General features: G+C 38.0%; 1 protein-coding gene and 1 long non-coding RNA gene across 5 annotated transcripts in view; both read right to left on the reverse strand.

Annotated features, from left to right (window-relative positions):
• The window catches only part of BBS4 (Bardet-Biedl syndrome 4), a 60,813-nt gene that overhangs the window by 29,322 nt on the left and 10,078 nt on the right, over window positions 1-21,413 (reverse strand). For all 4 annotated transcript variants that reach the window (XM_078079131.1, XM_078079128.1, XM_078079129.1 and 1 more), the window contains one exon: window positions 19,508-19,559. In XM_078079131.1, the coding sequence (XP_077935257.1) occupies window positions 19,508-19,559 (52 nt within the window). The remainder of the gene's footprint in view (window positions 1-19,507; window positions 19,560-21,413) is intronic.
• LOC144382748 (uncharacterized) lies at window positions 11,773-12,976 on the reverse strand. The gene is made up of 2 exons (XR_013450139.1): window positions 12,068-12,976; window positions 11,773-11,951 (listed from the first exon to the last, which is right to left on the reverse strand). It is a non-coding gene; the product is annotated as an uncharacterized LOC144382748 (long non-coding RNA).

Consider the following 21,413-nt stretch of genomic DNA (forward strand, 5'->3'; position numbering starts at 1 on the left):
GCACTTTTCTTTAATGTATACTATGTATTGATTTAAAAAAAGTGTCAGGAATCAAATTAAATACATCCTCCACCAAAAGAATTAATTTCTACAAAACCAGTACAGAAGAGGAGGGGGCACACAACTCAGTCTGCGACTAAGGGTAAAATTCTCTAGACAAGACATAAAAGGCATTAATCATAAAAGAAAAAAACTTATAAATCAGCCTCATCAAAAGTAAAACTTCTAAAAATTAAAATCATCAAAAGATGCATTAAGAAAGTGAATAGGTGGGGTGTCTGGGTGGCTCAGTCGGTTAAGCATCTGCCTTCAGCTCAGGTCATGATGCCAGGGTCCTGGGATCGAGCCCCACATCAGGCTCCCTGCTCAGCGGGAAGCCTGCTTCTCCCTCTCCCACTCCCCCTGCTTGTGTTCCCTCTCTCGCTGTGTCTCTCTCTGTCAAATAAATAAATAAAATCTTAAAAAAAAAAAAAGTGAATAGGTAAGAATCAGTCTGGGGGAAAAATCGTAATACATAGAACAGACAAAAGAACCTGTACCCCCAATACAGAATTCTTACAAATCAGTAACAAGAAAACAAATAATCCAATTTAAAAACAGGCAAAAGCCTTGAATATTTCCTTCACAAAAGAAATGACAAGTATATAAAAAAGTTGTCAACATCACCAGTCATAAAGATAATGCAAATTAAAGTCACAATAAGATACTATAACATATTTACCAGCATGTCTAATATGAAAAAGACTGACAGTACCAAAGAATTTATAGCAACCAGTCTGGCAGTCTCTTATAAAGCTAAAACATACACTTTCTATATGACCCAGCAATTTCATTCCCTAGGTACTTACTGTCCAGAAATGAAAACACATGCCACCCACACACAAAAAGATATGTAAATGAATGTTCACAGAAGCTTTTACATAACAGTCAAAAACTGGAAACAACACAAATGTTCATCAATAGGAGAATGGATAAACTCGGATATATCAGGTCATACAATGGAACATCAGACAGTACTTTTAAAAAATAAAAAAATTAAAAACAACTGATACATTACAGCAACATGGATGAATCTCAAAAACAATGAGGAAAAGATACATAAAGCTAAATAGTACATATTATAGGATTCCCCCTGTATGAACTTCAAGCACAGACAAAATTAATTCATAGAGCCAGAAATCAGAGTGGCTCTCCCTAGAGAACTGAAGGGAGGATTGATTGGAAAGGGGCATGAGGAAACTTTCTGGGTGATAAAGATGTTTAACTTGTTCTGAGTAATGATTACATGATATATATGTTTGTCAAAATTCAAGAGTTGGGCACTTAAGGGGCACCCGGGTGGCTCAGTCAGTTAAGCATCCAACTCTTGGTTTCGACTCAGGTCATGATCTCAGGGTTGTGAGATTGAGCCCTGAGTCGGGCTCCACACTGGGTGTGGAGCCTGCTTGAGATTCTCTTCCTCTCCCTCTACCCCACCCTCATGCACGCATTTTCTCTCTCTCTTAAAAAAAAGGGGGGAGGTTGGGTGGCACTTAAGATCTACAGATCTTACTAGCACTTCCACTTAAATTAAAAATCAGCATTGTTCCTCAAAAAAAAAAAAAATCAAACAGAATTACCATATGATCCCGCAATTCCACTACTCAGTATATACCCAAAAGAAATGAAAGCAGGGAGCCTGTTTCTGCATTTGCTGGTAAAGTACTTAGTCCTTCTAAGGAAGCTAAGGCCATGTTGGGGTAAAGCCCTCACTTCATCCTGCGAATAGCCCGGCAGCTGCCAGCCCAACACTTCACCTGCATCTCCTGGGCCCTCCTCCTGCACAATGATGAGGTGATGGTTACAGAGGTTAAGATCAACGCTCTCATTAACACAGCCAAAGTAAATGCTGAACCCCTCTGACCAGGCTTGTGTACAAAGGCTCTGGCCATCATCCACACGATGTACAGAGCCTCATCTGTAGTGAAAGGGTGGTAGACCTGCCCCCTTCACCACTGCAGCCTCAGCTGAGGAGAAGAAAGTGAAGCATAGAAAGAAGAACCTGAGGAGTCTAACATGCACTTTGGTCTATTTGACTAAACCTCTAAACCTCTTTTATAACATGTTCAATAAAAAAGTGAATTCTAAAAAAAGAGAGAGAGAAAAAGAAAATGAAAAAGAAAACAGGGACTCAGACAGACGCTTGTACACCAATGTTCATAGCAATACTACTGACAACAGCCAGAAGGTGAATCAACTCAAATGTCAATCAATGACTGAATGGATAAACAAAATGTGGTATATACATACAATGGAATATTATTCAGCCTTAAAGAGGAATTAAATTCCGGGGCGCCTGGTTGGCTCAGTCATTAAGCGTCTGCCTTCGGCTCAGGTCATGATCCCAGCGTCCTGGGATCAAGCCCCGCATCGGGCTCCCTGCTCCGCGGGAAGCCTGCTTCTCCCTCTCCCACTCCCCCTGCTTGTGTTCCCTCTCTCGCTGTGTCTCTCTCTGTCAAATAAATAAAATCTTTAAAAAGAAAAAAAGAGGAAATTAAATTCCAACACATGTACAACACGGATGAACCCTGAAGACTGCATTATTGCTAACTATAATAAGCCAGAAACAAAGGACAAATACTGTATGATTCCACTTATATGACATATACCTGGACAGATCAAATTCATAGAGACAGAAAGTAGAACAGTGTTGGATAAAGAAAATGTGACACATACACACACACACACACACACACACACACAATGGAATATTATTCAGCCATAAAAAAAGAAGGAAATCCTGCCATTCAGGACACGGATGGACCTTGAGAACATTATGATAAGTCAAGTCATAGAGAAAGACAAACTGTCTTTGATCTCACTGATATGTGTAATATAAAAGAAAAAAAAATCGAACTCATAGAAAACAGATTGGTGGTTGCCAGTGGTGGGGGTGGAGGGTGAGCAAATGCATGAGGGGAGTCAAAAGGTATAAACTTCCAGTTATAAGATAAATAAATTTTGGCATGTAATGTATAGCACAGTGACTAAAGTAAACAATACCGTAACCATATATCTGAAAGTTGCTAAGAGAAGAGCTCTTAAAAGTTCTCATCACACACACACACAGAAATTTTGTAATTATATGAGGAGATAGATGTTAACTAAACTTACTGCGGTAATCATTTTGCAAAATACACATCTATCAAATCATGTTGTAGGGCGCCTGGGTGGCTCAGTTGGTTAAGCGACTGCCTTCGGCTCAGGTCATGATCCTGGAGTCCCAGGATCGAGTCCCACATCGGGCTCCCTGCTCAGCAGGGAGTCTGCTTCTCCCTCTGACCCTCCCCCCTCTTGTGCTCTCTCTCTCTTTCATTCTCTCTCTCAAATAAATAAAATCTTTTTTTTAATATATTTTATTTATTTGACAGAGAGAGACACAGCAAGAGAGGGAACACAAGCAGGGAGAGTGGGAGAGGGAGAAGCAGGCTTCCCACTGAGCAGGGAGCCCGACGTGGGGCTCGATCCCAGGACCCTGAGATCATGACCTGAGCCGAAGGCAGACACTTAACGACTGAGCCACCCAGGCGCCCCAATAAATAAAATCTTAAAAAAAAAAATCATGTTGTACACCTAAAATTAATACAATATTATATGTCAGCTATATCGCAATAAAACTGGAAAAAAAGAAAAAGAAAAAAGGAAAAAGAAAGTAGAATGGTGATTGCCAGGTGCTGGGAGAAAGGAGTAATGGGGAGTTATTGTTTAATGGGTACAAAGTTTCAGTTTGAGAAGATGGGAAAAGTTTGGAGATGGATGGTGGTGACAGTGGCAGAACAATGTGAATGTACTTAATGTCACAAACAGTACACTTAAAAATGGTTAAAATGATAAATTTTATGTTCTGTATATTTTACCACAATAAAAAAACATGCCAATGCTCAGCTCAATTTAATCAGTGGAGTGGTCGGGCAAAAGCCAGATTACAATAGACTAAGAAAAGAGCTGAAGATATGGAGACAATTAAGATTATCTCTTCAAAAAGCAAATCAAGGGGCGCCTGGGTGGCTCAGTCGTTAAGCGTTTGCCTTCGGCTCAGGTCATGATCCCAGGGTCCTGGGATCGAGCCCCGCATCGGGCTCCCTGCTCAGCGGGAAGCCTGCTTCTTCCTCTCCCATTCCCCCTGCTTGTGTTCCTGCTCTTGCTATCTGTCTGTCAAATAAATAAATAAAATCTTTAAAAAAAAAAAAAAAAAAAAAAAAAAACAAAAAGCAAATCAATAAAAGTCATTCAGTATTACAGCAGAAACAGTGAAGTGAGATAACTGTTTATCCAAGATGCTGTGAGAGCAATTTCATGTGCATTGTAAACTGAATTAGATAACAACTAAATTACCTTCTAACTCTACAATTCTGTGTACACAAGAACTGAAATACAGGAAAAGGGAGTGGTATTAATGAAGTCAAAAGCATATTATCTATAAAATCATCACTGGGAACCAAATATATAGATTGTAGTTAATCTGTAGAAGAAACTGTTATACACAGAATAGAAAAGGACATATTTCCAGAGTATCTGTAACGTTCCCGAACTCCACAACCTTTAAATTCTTTAATACTGACACATTATGGGGCGCCTGGGTGGCACAGTGGGTTGGGCTTGGTTTTGACTGGGGTCTGATCTCGGGGTCATGGGATCGAGCCCCACAGCGGGCTCTGGTCTCAGTGGGGAGTCTGCTTGGGATTCTCTCTTCCTCTGCCCCTCTCCCTGCTCCAAAATAAATAAATAAATCTTAAAAAAAAAAAAAAAAAAAAGGAATTACTGACACATTAAAAATATTCTATGGAGGGGCACCTGGCTGGATAGTCAGTGGAGCCTGCCACTCTTAACCTCAAGGTTGTGATTTTAAGCCCCAAGTTGGGCATGGAGCCTACCTAAAATTAAAAAAAAAAAAAATTTTTTTTAATTAAAAAAGAAAAAAACTATGGAAGCAACCCAAATGTCCATCAACAAACTGATAAACAAAATGTGGTATATACGTACAATGAAATATTATTCAGCCTTAAAAGGGAATGGAATTCTATACAACATGCTACAACACAGATGAAACTTGAAAACATTATGCTAAGTGGAATATAAGCAAGACACAAAAAGGCAAATACTATATGATTTTGCTTATATGAAATAACTAAAAGAGGCAAATTCAGAGAAACAGAAAGTAGAACAGAGGTTATCAGGGGTTAGAGGTGAGGAAGAAATGGAGAGTTATTATTTAATGGGTATACAGTTTTTGTATGTGGTGACAAAAGACAGTGGTGATGGTTGTACAAAACAGTGAATGTAATTAATGCCACTAAATTGTACATTTAAAAATGTTTAAAGAGGTAAATTTTATGTGACATATATTTTGCCACAGTAAAAAAAAAAAGTCTTCTATTAAAAAACTCTGAAAGCAAACCTCAAGCTGAGACCAAGTTTCTCACAAGTAAATATATTGTCTCAGGTTGTAGACAAAACTCATCTGGGGCTATAGCCACCCCCAAATGGAAAAGGCCTCCAGTGGAAACTCCTTAAAGAAAATAAATATACCCATGAAGTAAATCAATTCACTCACCTCAATGATGGATAGGGTCCTCAACTGAAAGCCAGAAGAAAGTCACCTGAGGTCATACCATAGGGAAAAATAAGAGGACTTAAGTAGCCCCATGTAGAATATTATTTTCTCAGAACCATCAAGTAATTCTGGTAAACAAATCCAAATAAGAAGTTCCTAGTTTGTGAAAAAGTCCAGATATATTTGCACAAAAATCCCAAGTAGAAAGTCATTTACCCTTTCCACAGTTGGCACTCACCATCCTCAAGACCAGAGTCAAGCGAGGATTATAAGCCTCTCAGGCTGAGGGGTGGGGTGTGGTTGGGGGACAGCATCCAAATCCAGACTCTGAGATTCTCAGTCAAAATGCCCTCAACTATTCCTCATTCAGATGAAGTCTTCTGCTTGCTAATCCAACTTCTGTGTGAATTCTTCATGTTAAATTTATCAGCTTCCTGCCTTCTACTTCCAAGTGTCATACTGTTTAACCAGAGCAGTGGTTCTCAACTAGGAACAATTTTGGACCCCAGAGACATATGGCAATATCAGGAGACGTTTGGTTGTCACAACTGGGCACTACTAACTTGTACTAGGTAGAGGCTAGGGATGCTATTAGCATCCCACAACATATAGGTTAATCTCCCACAATAGAGAATTATCGTGCCCAAAATGTCAATACTGCCAAGGTTGAGAAAATCTGAACTACAGGTTAGTAAGACACCCAAGGATTTCACAGTGAAATGTGAAAGCTTTTGTTCAAAATACTACTTTAATTTTTAATTTTTCAACTAAAGTTCATTAATTCTTAAGGCTGATATTTATCCTGTTTTCTTTATATTCCTTATATTTTCCAAATTTCTAAGATGAACTTATGTTGATTTTTCTGATTTTATTTTAAAATAAAAATCATTATCCTTTCCTTTTTCTGTAATAGTCTATTTGCCTAAAGACAATTTCCTTCAGGTTGGCTGTGTGTATTTTTTCTACTCACATTTTATTCTTTATTGCTCTGTATCTGGAGCAGGAGTGACCAAAACTTGAGTTTACTGCACCATCTTAACTGGAAGCCCAATCTGACATCAGATTTCAAGAGAAATTACTGAGCAATATTAAACCAAGTTTTAGGGGCGCCTGGGTGGCTCAGCCATTAAGCATCTGCCTTCGGCTCAGGTCATGATCCCAGGGTCCTGGGATTGAGCCCCACATCGGGCTCCCTGCTCAGCGGGAAGCCTGCTTCTCCCTCTCCCACTCCCCCTGCTTGTGTTCCCTCTCCCGCTGTGTCTCTCTGTCAAATAAATAAATAAAATCTTTAAAAAATATATATATTAAACCAAGTTTTATACAAAACAAACTATTTTCTGATATTCTATTCTTCAGAGTCAATCATTTTACAAACCTGTACAATATAAAATGTGTGATTCAGATATTTACACTATTTAAGATGTTTTTATCATAAAAGGCAAATGAAAGCAAAAGAGAAGTAATCAGTAGCAGCACTACAAGCAAAGAATCAGAATAAACACAAAGAGAAAAACAGAGATGACGCAGACGATGACAGAAACAGAAGCAAGCTCAGGGCTAGTGATTCCTAAAACAACACTGTGCCAGAGGGAGAACAGTCTGACAGCCTCCTGTGCATCCTCATTTGTGTATCCATATGCCACTTACTTATCTGTCTGTGCTCTGCAACCAGCAATGATTAATTACCCTGACTCCTCAAAATTTACTCCCTATCAGCTGATGAAATTAAACTAATTAATGGTAATCCTGTCTCCCTTGCCCATTACTGGCAGGCCTATCAATCTGATCCAATGATAAAAGTATTCCTAAGAGGTTCTGGGGGAATAAAGGCCTTTCTTATTTTTAAAAGAGAACTACGGGAAGCCAGACCATATCTCTGGCATTGGAAAAATGGATGCCAAATGCTACTAGCAGCTTTATTTCAGGAAAAAGCAGGCATTGCATAGCAGAGTGGAAGGGCAGAAAGAACTTAGGGCTTTATATATCATTGAATTGCTTGACCAATGCTAGAGCCCATTCTAATTCTGGACTTCCTCTTCTATTAACCGAAAAAATTCCTTATTATTTAAGCCACTTGGAGTTGGATTTTCTGTTATTTACTACTGAAAATACAGAAAGGAACAACAAAAAAAATTAAAACCTCACATATTCACACTACTCACAGATAATCATGGTTATCAATTTACCATTATTTCTTCCTAATCTTTTCATATGTGCATTTTAAGAAAAATATTTATCTGTAGACAATTTTAAATTCTGCTTTTAAAAAATAAACATTAGGGAAGCCTGGGTGGCTCAGTCGGTTAGGCGTCTGCCTTCGGCTCAGGTCATGATCCCGGGGTCCTGGGATCAAGTCCTGCATTGGGCTCCCTGCTCGGCAGGGAGCCTGCTTCTCCCTCTGCCTGCCCCTCCCCCTGCTTGTGCACACTCTCTCTGTCTCTCTCTCTCAAATAAATGGGTAAAATCTTAAAAAAATAAATAAACATTATTTTAAATAGCTACTTAGTATTTATTTGCATGAATGATCACTTAGCCTTGTTTTACTGCTGAATTTGTAGTTTCCAATAAATCACTACTATCAATAATTCTGTAATGAATATCTTTGCTTAAGAAAAAAATCAGGGGCACCTGGGTGGCTCGGTCGTTAAGCGTCTGCCTTCAGCTCGGGTCATGATCCCGGGGTCCTGGGATCAAGCCCCGCATCGGGCTCCCTGCTCGGCAGGAAGCCTGCTTCTCCCTCTCCCACTCCCTGTGCTTGTTTTTTTTGTTGTTTTTTAATATTTTATTTATTTATTTGACAGCGAGAGAGACAGCAAGAGAAGGAACACAAGCAGGGGGAGTGGGAGAGGGGAGAGGCAGGCCTCCCGCCGAGCAGGGAGCCCAATGTGGGACTTGATCCCAGGACCCCGGGATCATGACCCTAGCCGAAGGCAGACGCTTAATGACTGAGCCACCCAGGTGCCCCCCCGTGCTTGTGTTCCCTCTCCTGCTGTGTCTCTCTCTGTCAAATAAATAAATAAAATCTTTAAAAAAAAAAGAAAGAAATCATACATGTGTTGAGGATACTTTATTAGGATAGATTCTTAGAACAGGAAGTACTAAGTTAAATAATATAAACTTTTACAGTTCCTGATACTGACAAACTTTTACTCAGAAGTATTATGTCAATTCACACTTGAATATTTCTCTGCATACAAGGGTGCCTTGATAATTTTTAAATATAAATAACTTACTCATCACTCTAGTTCTACATGATACTTAAGACATGAGGAAAAAGAGGATAATGCTTAGCTAAAACTTTATTTCCAAAATTAAATCAAGACTAGATTCTCAATTCCTTTAAATCTGTCTTTCTTTTCAGACTAAAGAGAGAGAAAAGAATGTTGGCTTTTTTAAGCTAAATCGTACTGTATAAGGTTCTTAAAATCAAATTTTTAAATAAAATCCTGAAATAACTGAAGCATACACCTCTTGGGGGGGGGCGGGGAAGATATGAATCAATCACTATTAAAATAGCCCTAACCTCAACGACAAAAAGACAACCCAATGTAGAAATGTGTAAAGCATTTGAAAATAGACAGTTCTACAAAGAACATATACAAATGGCCAATAAGAACATGAGAAGAGATGCCCAATATCGTTATGGAAATGTAAATGGCAACCACAAGGAGATACCACTTCACACCTACTAGGATAGCTATTTAAAAAAAAAAAAAGCAGCAGCAGAAAATAACAGTGTTGGCAAGGATGTGAAGAAATTGGAGCCTTTGCACATGCAGCTGCTGTAGAAGACAGTTTGGCATTTCCTTAAAAAACTAAACATAGAATTACCGTACAATCCAGGAATTCCATTCCTAGATATACACCCAAAAGGAATGAAAGCAGCATCTCAAACAGAAATCTGTGCACCAGTGTTCACTGCAGCATTATTCACAACAGCCTTAAGTTGGAAACCACCTGTCTGTGTCCATTAACAGACGAGTGGATAAACATAATGTGAGATACACATACAGTGGAGTATCATTCAGCCTTAAAAAAGAATGACGTCTGTATACATGTTGCAGCATAGATGAACCTTTAAAACATTATGCTAGGGGCGCCTGGTGGCTCAGTCGGTTAAGTGTCTGCCTTCGGCTCAGGTCATGATCCCAGGGTCCTGGGATCGAGCCCCGCCCGCTTCGGCGGGGAGTCTGTTTCTCCCTCTCCCTCTTCCTGCCGCTCTGCCTACTTGTGCTCTCTACGTCTCTGTCAAATAAATAAATAAAATCTTAAAAAAAAAAAAAATTATGCTAAATGTAATAAGCCAGACACAAAAGGACAAATACTATTCTGAATATATCAAAGATCTAGAAGAGGCAAATTTCATAGAGACAGAAAGTAGAAGTTACTAGGGACTAGGGGGGAAGGTACAAAGGAAAATTATTGCTTAATGGGTACAGAGTTTCTGGTTGGGATGAAAGTTTTGGAAATAGACAGTGGTGATGGTTGCACAACACTGTAAATATAACTAATGCCACTGGACTGTATGCTTAAAAATGGTTAAATTTTATATATTTTACAATTTAGAAAATAATGTAATATTACTTTATTTATTTATACTTTATTTATTTATTTACTTTTGGCTCAGTCATTAAGCATCCGCCTTTGGCTCAGGTCATGATCCCAGGGTCCTGGGATCGAGCCCCACATCAGTCTCCCTACTCAGCAGGAAGCCTGCTTCTCCCTCTCCCCCTGCTCGTGTTCCCTCTCTCTCTGTGTCTCTGTCAAATAAATAAATAAAATCTTTTTTAAAAAATAAGATTTATTTACTTTTGAGAGAGAGAGCGCGAGCAGGGGGAGGGGGCAGAGGGAGAGAGAATCTTAAGGCAACTCCGCGCTGAGCACAAAGCCCTATGTGAGGCTCAATCTCACAAGCCTGAAATCACGACCTGAAACAAAACCAAGAGTCAGGCGCTTAACTGACTGTGCCACCCAGGTGCCCCTTTTCTGGGGACACCTGGCTGGCTCAGTCGAAAGAGCATGTGACGCCTGATCTCAGAGTTCTGAGTTCGAGGCCCACATTGGGTGTAGAGATTACTAAAACTAAATAAGTAAACTTAAAAAAAAAAAGATGTTTTTCTGCTCTAGAATCAAATCTAGGACCATATGTTATAGTTTGCATCATGTCTCTTTTAGTCTTCTTTAATTTTTGCCTTCCATGACCTTGACATTTTTCTTTTTAATGCAGGCTACTTATTTTGTTGACTACCTCTCAATTTGGGTTCATCTAATATTTCTTCAAGATTAGACTGAAGGTATTATTTTTGGCAAGAATACCATAGAAGTGATTTAGGAAGCATAGATACTGATTTGCTCCATTAATGTGATGTTATCATTTGGTCAAGGTAGTGTCTGGCAAATTTTTTCACTATGAAGTTATTACTACTTCATAATTAAAATATATCTTATGGAGAGAGATTTAGAGACTTATGTAAATATCCTGTTTCCCATCAAACTTTTACCCACTAGTTTAGATCCACTGAGGAGTTCTGCATGAATCAATTATTGCTATGATGGTTGCCAAGTGGTAATTTTCTATCATTCATTCTACACTTACTAGTTATCATTCTATTTTAAAAGAAAGAGCTTTTCCTTATTAGTATACTTCTATCAGTATGCACTGGTATATTCTTATTTTATTCCATGTGTTATAATCCATTGCTATATTGTTGGAAGCTTAAATCACTCCAGAACTGGCCAGTGGCCAGAGAAAGCCCTTGAAATTCACTTCTGTGTCTTTATGACAAACTCCCATCACTCTGTAAGCCATTCTTTACTTTCTGGCACAAGATATCCCAGGTTCATCTTGTACTCTCCTAGCCTTACACATGGAATTAGGCATTTCTCTAAGGAACCCTGGTTCCTTTTACTGGAACTACATAGAAACTAAGATCTGGGCACTAACCGTGCTCATGGCTACTAGGGTGTATTGATGCTAACCCTTCTCAGTGGACAGAAGTAGGGGAAAAATATATTCTATAAGTATGTATCTGTATTAAAATCCATGCCTTCAATACTAATACCTCTAATTCCAATCCGCCCCTAATCCATTAGGGTTTAATTTCACCTCTCCCCTTTCTATATCATGTAACTCCCTTCTCCAACAGTAAGAAAACTTGACTCCAATAAACCATAGCATATTGGCTTCTGCTTGCATTTTATTTTTAAGATTTTTGTTTTCCAGGGCGCCTGGGTGGCTCAGATGGTTAAGCGTCTGCCTTCGGCTCAGGTCACGGCTCAGGGTCCTGGGATCGAGTCCCACATTGGTCTCCCTGCTCCTTGGGAGCCTGCTTCTCCCTCTGCCTCTCTCTCTCTGTCTCTAATGAATAAATAAATAAAATCTTTAAAAAAAAAAAAAAAAAAGATTTTTGTTTTCCCAATTTTTATTGAAATAATACATGATTCCAAAAGTCGGAACTACACAGAAAGACATACCTAAAGAAGTGTCACATCCCCTATCCTTTCCACGGCATTTCCATACAAGGCCCCGTAGATAGCCAATCTCATTTGTTTCTGATATATCCTTCTGGTGGTTCTTTTTTGTGAAAATAAGCACATACATATTTTTTATTTCCCCTTCTTTCTTATAAAAATGTAGCATACGGCAACTACTCTTTTGTACTGTTTTTTAAGGTAACAATTTATCTTGGAAATCAGTCTATATCAAATCATATTAATCTTATTCTTTTAAAGCGGTAGTGTACTCTATTATGTGGCTATACTACCGTTTATTCAAACATTCTTTATACACAGGCATTTAAGTTTCCAATATTTTACAATCACAGCAGTGCAAAGAATAATAGTTAATAAGCCTTTGTTTATTGTCAGAGATGTTATCTTCAGAGTAAAGTCCTAGAAATGTGATTATAGTTTTATTAGATGTTGCCAAATTCCCTTCCATAACAATTGGGATTCTCACCAGCAATGTAAGACAGTGTCTGTTTCCCACAGCCTCGCAAATTGAATGTGTACTCGCACTTTTTAATTTTAGCTATCCTGATAGGTGAGGAATGGTACCTTAGTATGGATTTAATTTTAACTTCTCTTACTCTGAGTCAGGTTGAACATATTTTTCATGTGCCCAAAGGTCATTCTTATAGTGTGTTTGTGTGTGTGTGTAAATTGTGATTGTGTTTTATCCATTTTTTATTGAGTATTTGGTCTTTTTCCCCCACCCCAAGTTTTTAAGAGTTCTTTTTTTTTTTTTTAAGATTTTATTTATTTAATTGACAGAGAGAGAGAGAGAGACAGCGAGAGAGGGAACACAAGCAGTGGGAGTGGGAGAGGGAGAAGCAGGCTCCCCACTGAGCAGGGAGCCCGATGCGGGGCTCGATCCCAGGACCCTGGGATCATGACCTGAGCTGAAGGCAGACGCTTAACCAACTGAGCCACCCAGGCGCCCCAAGAGTTCTTTATGTATTAGGGATATTAGCTATTTATATGTGATATATGTTGCAATATATTCACCCACTCTATTTCTCTTTGTCTCTCTTTATTGTGCCTTTTGCCATGCAAAAAAAAAAAAAATTATGAGGTAATATTTTCATGAGGTAATATTTATCAATCTTGTATAGACCTGGCAATACCTTCTTTTAGTACTTGCATGGTTATGTACTTTACATTTAGTTTAGATCTCTGACCCATTTGGAGTTTATTCTTGTGTATGGTGTGAAGTATAAATCTAATTTTTTCTTTATCAAAATGGCTATCCAGTTGTCCCAGCACCATTTATTTAAAAAATACATCTTTACTCCAGTAATTTGAGACACCACATACTTTATCATATACTAAATTGCCAAATGTAGGGGGGTGCCTGGGTGGCTCAGTCGGTTAAGCATCTGCCTTTGGCTCAAGTCATGATCCTGGGGTCCTGGGATTGAGCCCTGAGTCAGGCTCCCTGCTCAGCTAGGAGCCTGATTCTCCCTCTCCCTCTCCCTTTCTCCCTCTGCCTCTCCCCCCTTGCTCATGCTCTCTCTCTCAAATAAATAAAATCTTTTATAAAAAATAACAAATAAATAAATTGCCAAATGTATTTGAGCCTATTTCTGGCCTTTCTTTTTTTTTCCCACTGGCTTCTCTTCTTTTTCTTTTTTTTTTTTTAAAGATTTTTTTTTTTTTAAGATTTTATTTATTTATTTGACAGAGAGAGACAGCTAGAGAGGGAACACAAGCAGGGGGAGTGGGAGAGAGAGAAGCAGGCTTCCCGCGGAGCAGGGAGCCCAATGTGGGGCTCGATCCCAGGACCCTGAGATCATGACCTGAGCCGAAGGCAGCCGCTTAACGACTGAGCCACCCAGGCACCCCTTTTTAAAGATTTATTAAAAAAAAAAAATTATTTATTCATTTGAGAGAGAGAGTGTGCACTCAAGCAGGGGGAGGGGCAGAGGGAGAAGGACAAGCACAGACTTGCACTGAGTGTGAAGCCTACGTGATATTGGATCTCATGAACCTAAGATCAGGACCTGAGTTGAAATCAAGAGTCAGTCGCTCAACTGACCGTGCCACCCAGACGCGCCCCACCCCCCACTGGTTTATCTTCTAATTGGGTACCAGTAATATACTGTTTTAATTATAAAAGGTTCAGAGTATTTTTAATACCTGCTAGGGAAAATTGTGAACTCATGCCAATAAATCAGACAATTTAGATGAAGTGAAAAAATTCCTTGAAAGACATAAACTACCAAAGCTCAATTAAGAAAAATTAAGTAACCTGCTTAGCCTTATCTCTATTAAATAAATTGAATTTATTGTTGAAAACATTTCTACAAAAGAAAACGCCAGGCCCAAATGCCTTCACAGAAACATTACAACAAATACTTAAGGATGAAATTAGTCAATTCTCCACAAACTCTTCCAGAAAATTAAAAAGGAGAGACTATTTCCCAAATCATTTATGAGGTATAAGGAACACTCATACTTTGTAGAAGGAAATACAAAATGGTTTAACTACTTTGGAAAACAGCCTGGCAATTTTCAATAAAACTAAACATATACTCACAATACCATCCAGCAATCCCATTCCAAGACACTTCACAAATGAAATAAAAATATGTTCACACAAAACCCTCTAGGCAAATATTTATGTAGCAGCTGTATTTGTAATAGCCAAAACCCTAAAAGTCCTTTGGTGAATGGATGGACGAATGAACTGCAGTATACACATACAACTGAATACTACTTATCAATAAAAAGAAACTCAAACACACAACGACATGGATAAATCTCAAAAACATTACACTAGGTGAAAAAAGCCACCCAAAAGGGTGTGTATACACACATTACATAATGTATGCTTCATTTAAATGATATTCTCGGGGCGCCTGAGTGCGTCAGTCGGTTAAGCGTCTGCCTTTGGCTCAGATCACGATCTCAGGGTCCTGGGATCAAGCCCTGCATCCAGCTCCTGGCTCCTCAGGGAGCCTGGTTCTCCCTCTCCCTCTGCCTGCCACTACCCCTGCTTGTGAGCTCGCTCCCGCTGTCTCTCTCTCGAATAAAATCTTAAAAAATGAATGAATGAATGAATGAATGAATGATATTCTCGAAAAAATAAAACTATAGGTAGAAAAAAATCAATGATTGCCAGCAACTGGAAGTGGAAGAAGTGGTTTACTACAAAGTCAAGGTGAATTATTGAGGGTGATTAAGCTGTTCTTTATCTTGATTGTAGTGGTGGTGGTAGTCACACGACTATTTTCACTTGTCAAAACTCCCAGAACTTCATACTTTAAAAAAAAGGTGCATCTGACTGTTTATAAACTATACATTATCATACAAACACTAATCAAAGCAAAACTGGAACATCTCTATTATCAGCAGACAAAGCTGACTTCAAATAAGGAATATTATCAGGAATAGAAGAGGGACATTACATAATTATAAAAGAGTCAATTCACCAAGAAGTCAAACAATCCTAAATGTCTATGCATCCAACAACAGATCTTCAAAATACACAAAAATTGATAGATCTTTAAGTAGAAATAGACAAACCCATAATTACATGTGCATACTTTAACACTCTTCTCTTATTAAGGATATCAGTATCTTCTTGATAAGGATATTAATATCTGTATCGATAAGTACCTAGATTAACAACATTATCAAACAACTTGACCTAACTGACATTTACAGATTACTCCATCCAACAGGACAATACAAATTCTTTTCAAGGCACATGGAATATTCACGAACACAGATCACATTCTGGGCCATAAAACAAACCATATAAAGTATGTTTTCGAACCATAACTAGAGTTAAACTAGAAACCAATAACAAAAAAAAAAAATCTGGAAAAATTCCATAAAGGGAAATTGATTAGTACCTTTATTAATTATACATGGGTTAAAGGGGAACACAAAGGAAATTTTAAAATATTTAGAATTGTATAAAAGTTAAAACAGGGCGCCTGGGTGGCTCAGTCGTTAAGCGTCTGCCTTCGGCTCAGGTCATGGTCCCAGGGTCCTGGGATCGAGCCCCACATCGGGCTCCCTGCTCGGCGGGAAGCCTGCTTCTCCCTCTCCCACTCCCCCTGCTTGTGTTCCCTCTCTCGCTGTGTCTCTCTCTGTCAAATAAATAAATTCTTTAAAAAAAATAAAAAATTACAAAAAAGTTAAAACATAACATTTGAAATGTATATGAACCAGTTAAACAGTGCTTAGAGGGAAACATAAAGTACTAAATGCTTACAATAGAAAAGAAGAAAGACTCAAACTGATGATCTAAGTTCCTACCTTAAGAAACTGGAAAAATTCCTCATATCAGCTGGAATGGTGGGGGGTGGGAGGCATGGGGTGGCTGGGTGATAGACATTGGGGAGGGTATGTGCTATGGTGAGCACTGTGAATTGTGTAAGTCTGTTGAATCACAGACCTGTACCTCTGAAACAAATAATACATTATATGTTAAAAAAAAAAAAGACAGTAGGAAGGGAAAAATGAAGGGGTGAAATTGGAGGGGGAGATGAACCGTGAGAGACTATGGACTCTGAGAAACAAACTGAGGGTTCTAGAGGGGAGGGGGGTAGGAGGATGGGTTAGCCTGGTGATGGGTATTAAAGAGGGCACGTTCTGCATGGAGCACTGGGTGTTATGCACAAACAATGAATCATGGAACACTACATCAAAAAAAAAAATAAAGCTATTAAAAATGAAAAAAATAAAAGAAAAAAGAAAAAGAAACTGGAAAAAGAAAAAAAGAAACTGCAAATTAAACACAATATTAGATAAGAGCAGAAATCAATGAAATTGAAACAGAAAAGCAAGAGAGAAGAAAAAATAAAATCAAAAGTTGGTTCTTTGAAAAGATCAATAAAATGGATAAACCTCTAGCCAGGCTGACCAAGAAAAAAATGACAGTAGACATAAATCATCAAAATCAGGAACACAGGGACTATCACTACACATCCTACAGATATTAAAAGGAAAATACAGGAGTGTCATGACCTTTATGCCAATAAATTTGATAACTGAGATGAAATGGACAAATTTCTTTGAAAGAAAAACATTACCAAAGCTCTCCCTAAAGAAATACATATAATCTGAATAAACCCATAATATCTATTAAAGAAATTGAGTTTGTACTTAAATGCCTTCCAACACAGAGAAATCATGACCTAGATTGCTTCATTGTCACACTCTAGCAAACATTTAAGAAAAGACATAACACCAATTCTAAGCAAAATCTTCCAGGAAAGAGAAGAGTGAATAGCTCCCAAATTGTTTTGATGCCACCATAAACCTGATACCAAAAAAAGACAAAAGCATTGCAAAAAAAAAAAAAAAGAATAATAATAACTATAGGCCAACATCCCTCATGAAAAGAAGCAAAAGTCCTTAACAAAAAATAGCAAATTGAGTCAGTAACATATAAAAAGGTTAATACATCATGACCATGTGGGGTTTATCCCAGGAATTGAAAGGCGGTACAACATTCCAAAAATTTAATCAATGTAATTCACCATACTGACTGATAAAATCTTGGGTTATGGAACGCAGAAATTAAGGTCAGGTTAAGAGGTTATACCCTCGATACTTTAGGTGCCTGTGTCACTAGCTTGCACCAAGTCCAAAGGTATCATTTATACTGCAGTCATTGTACTCTACATGCATGATACCCCTGGAACTGTATATAGTGGTACTGCAAATGTGTAAAATGGTTGAAAAAGGCAATGCAACTTTGTGCTGGACTAAAAGAAATAAAAGATCCAGATGAAGAGATTTTTACCTTCCAGACATTCCACTTGGCCTTGTTCACACCTGAAATATTCTGTTTAGTCCTGGCATTTATACTTCCAAGGGGAACAGTGAATTCCACCAGAGAACCAAAGTAATAACGGCAAAAGAGTTCTAGACATTTCATATGAAAAAGAGTTGAAAAAGCTGGAAGGCATACACTACACTGCAATAATTTGCTTATTTCTTATACGCCCTGAAGACTATCAATTCCTGAGGGCAGAATCCAGGCCCTATTTATCTTTATATTCCTGGTACCTATCACTGGTCCTGGAACTGGGTAAATACTCGTATATGAGGGGTTCAAGAACAGGGAAAACTAAACTTTAATCATAGAAATCAGAAAGTGGGAAGAAAGGATTGGGAGGGGCACTACAGCACTGTTACATCTTATAGCATAACGTGTCCAATGTGACCCTTTGCCCCATTGCTATCAGCTTTGTATCTCATTAGCCTGATTTGGGCACATGCCAATTTTTGATTGGTATATACTAATTAGTCCCAGCTCTCCTGGACTGGGACTCAGTCGAACCATGGAGTTTGACTCTGGAAGAAGCATGGAAAGAACACTGGAGAGACAATCATACTACCCACTAGCCCCACGTAACTAGCCAAATCACCCCAGCGATTAAACGAAGTGACAGACATCACAGCAAGATGGTTCTCATGTCCAAAACGATGTAATATAAAAAATATTAGCAACTATGTTAGATATTAGAAGAAACACCTAAGCTTCACAAATAATCTAAATTACAGATGTAATGCTCTTTCAATGAAAGATGTATTCCTGAAAAACCCTTTGAAAACAAATTCTGAAGGCAATCATATTTTCCAACAACTTGTATTAGAATTTCAAAGAGGAACAGAAATGGCCCAAGTAAGCTAAACAATTTATTGACAAAATGAAATGTAAAAATCTTAGCAGACAACAGGAAAACACATGCTGCAAAAGGATGTATTGCATTGTCTCATAATGCAGACAAGAACTACACCCATGACCCTGAACAAGTCATGCCTCTTCCCCTCAGCCTTCATTTCCTCATCTAGAAAATAATAAATGGGTAAATAATAAAATAGATGGTCTCTTCTGCTAAGTAAAAAGTCTGGGTATTTTCTAAGTTTGTTAGGCATTAGACATGTTTATTAGACATTGACAGAATATCCAATATAGTAAACTACAATCTGATGCAAGCCTTCCTAAGACTTTATAAGTTAACAAATGAAGGAATCCTATTCCTCTAAATAAAACAGAACATAATCTCTATTAGATTTTTAAATGCAGCTCTTCACAGTATATGCCCTTACCTAGTCTTCACAGACCAATTTTCACAAAACCTCACACTTACTTAACATAGACATGAGATTATGTGAGGCCTGACATGTACCATGGGAACTTCACAGTGTTTTTTCCACAAGTAGAAAATACACACTTACATAATAATAAAGCCCCATTTAAACACACTTACAGGCATAATCAATCCCAAAATATCTAACAACTCCATAAAATAAAAGCTAGGTATGGAGGATTATTTAGACTATTACTGCTTTTCTCCAAAATGCACATTTTTAAAAGCTCTAATGCATCTAAATAAAGAATCAATAAAAAATCTGTGCAAATATACACACACAATGAAATTGCGTACTGACCTTTTTTCAGCCGGGGTTTCTGAGATTCAGCAGATGCAGAAACTGGAGTTCTCTGAAAAGAAAGAAGTCTATGTTAAAGCATCACCATAAATCTTGCTAACTTAAAAAAGGATTCAAATAACCACAATCACTAGCTCTCCAATCATGCAATTAATCCATTAACTACATATAGGCACAAAGAAAAATTAAAAACCATTTTTTAATATGGTTTAAAAAGCAATGTCAAGTCATACTTTTGCTAGCCAAACTATTAATAATGTATAATGCACATCTACATATCTACATACTTATGTGTAATATATAATTACATATATATATATATTTAAGATTTTATTTATTTATTTGAGAGAGAGAGAGCATGAGCGGGGGAGAGGGAGAAGGAGAGGGAATCTCAAGCAGACTCTAGACAGAGTGAGGAGCCTGATGTGGGGCTCGAGCCCACAACCGTGACCCAAGCAGAAACCAAGAGTCAGACACTAACTGACTGAGCCACCCAGGCACCCTGAGTAATATATAATTATAATGCATAAAATGTGCACAAATAAATGTACTAAGCTCTTAGACACTACATATTAGTATTATACTTAATGCTATACATCCTAACAGCCAAACCAAAAAAGTAGTAACTTTGATAAAAAGAAGTTTATGAGGTCTTCTATATAGAAATTACCTATCACTCAATTCTAGGAATTGTTTGTTTTAAGATTTATTTATTTAATTGAGAGAGAGCAAGTACAAGCAGGGGGATGGGCAGAGGGAAAGGGAGAGAGACTCCTCAAGCAGACTCCTTGCTGAGCACTGAGCCTGATGTGGGGCTTGATCCCATGACCCGGAGATCATGACCTGAGCTGAAATCAAGAGTTTGCCGCTTAACCAACTGAGTCACCCAGGCACCCCTAGGAGGGAGTTTTTTTTTTTTAAGGGACATTATTGAATATAATAAATACTATCTTATACTCTAACTTTGCAGAAAATCTTCAAATGGATTTTTCTTATAACTACCTCCTTTGTTACTTTTGATATGGTAAGATATAAACAAAAATAATGGCTGCAAATTTCCAGAAGTAATGAGAGACCCTAATCTTTAGATTCAGAATGTTCAATCAATCCTGACCAGGTTAAATGAAAATAAATCCACACTTGCATACATCACAAGGACCTGCACCAGAGACAGTAAGTTCTTAAAAGCAACCAAAGAAAAAAAGTATCACCAGATAAGCTATACAGAAAGGACAATTAGACTGATAGCTGGCATCTCAACAATTAAAAATGGGAAATAATTACACATAAAGACATTATAAGAAAAATCACTCCCATGTCTCAGGTGCTAAGTAAAATGAATGTTAATCTAAACACAAGGTCAGCAAACTATGGCCTGCAGGTCAAACAAATCCAAACCATTTTTATATGGCCAACACACTAAGAATGCTTTTTACATTTTTAAAAAAAGATTTTATTTATTTATTTATTTATTTATTTATTTATTTATTTATTTAAGAAAGAGAGAGAGCGCGCTCGCGCACACTTGTGCAAGCAAGGAGGGGCAGAGGGGGAAAGAATCTGAAGTAGACTTCACACTGAGCGGGGAGCCTGATGCGGGGCTCAATCCCATGACCATGAGACATGACCTGAGTCAAAACCAAGAGTCAGACACTCAACCAATTGAGCCACCCAGGCACCCCTGTTTTTACATTTTTAATAGTTTTTACATTCTTTAATATTTTGTAACACCTGAAAATTATACAAAATTCAAATTTAAGTGTCTAAAATAAAATTTTATCAGAACACAATCGCACACACGTTTATTTCTTATCTATGGTTGCTTCCACACTACAACTGCATAGTTGAGTTACTTGCAACAGAGACTGGCCCACAAAGCCCAAAATATTTATTACTGGCCCTTTAC

Source organism: Halichoerus grypus, chromosome 8 (genome assembly GCF_964656455.1).
Source record: "Halichoerus grypus chromosome 8, mHalGry1.hap1.1, whole genome shotgun sequence".
NCBI classification, from domain to species: Eukaryota; Metazoa; Chordata; class Mammalia; order Carnivora; family Phocidae; genus Halichoerus; species Halichoerus grypus.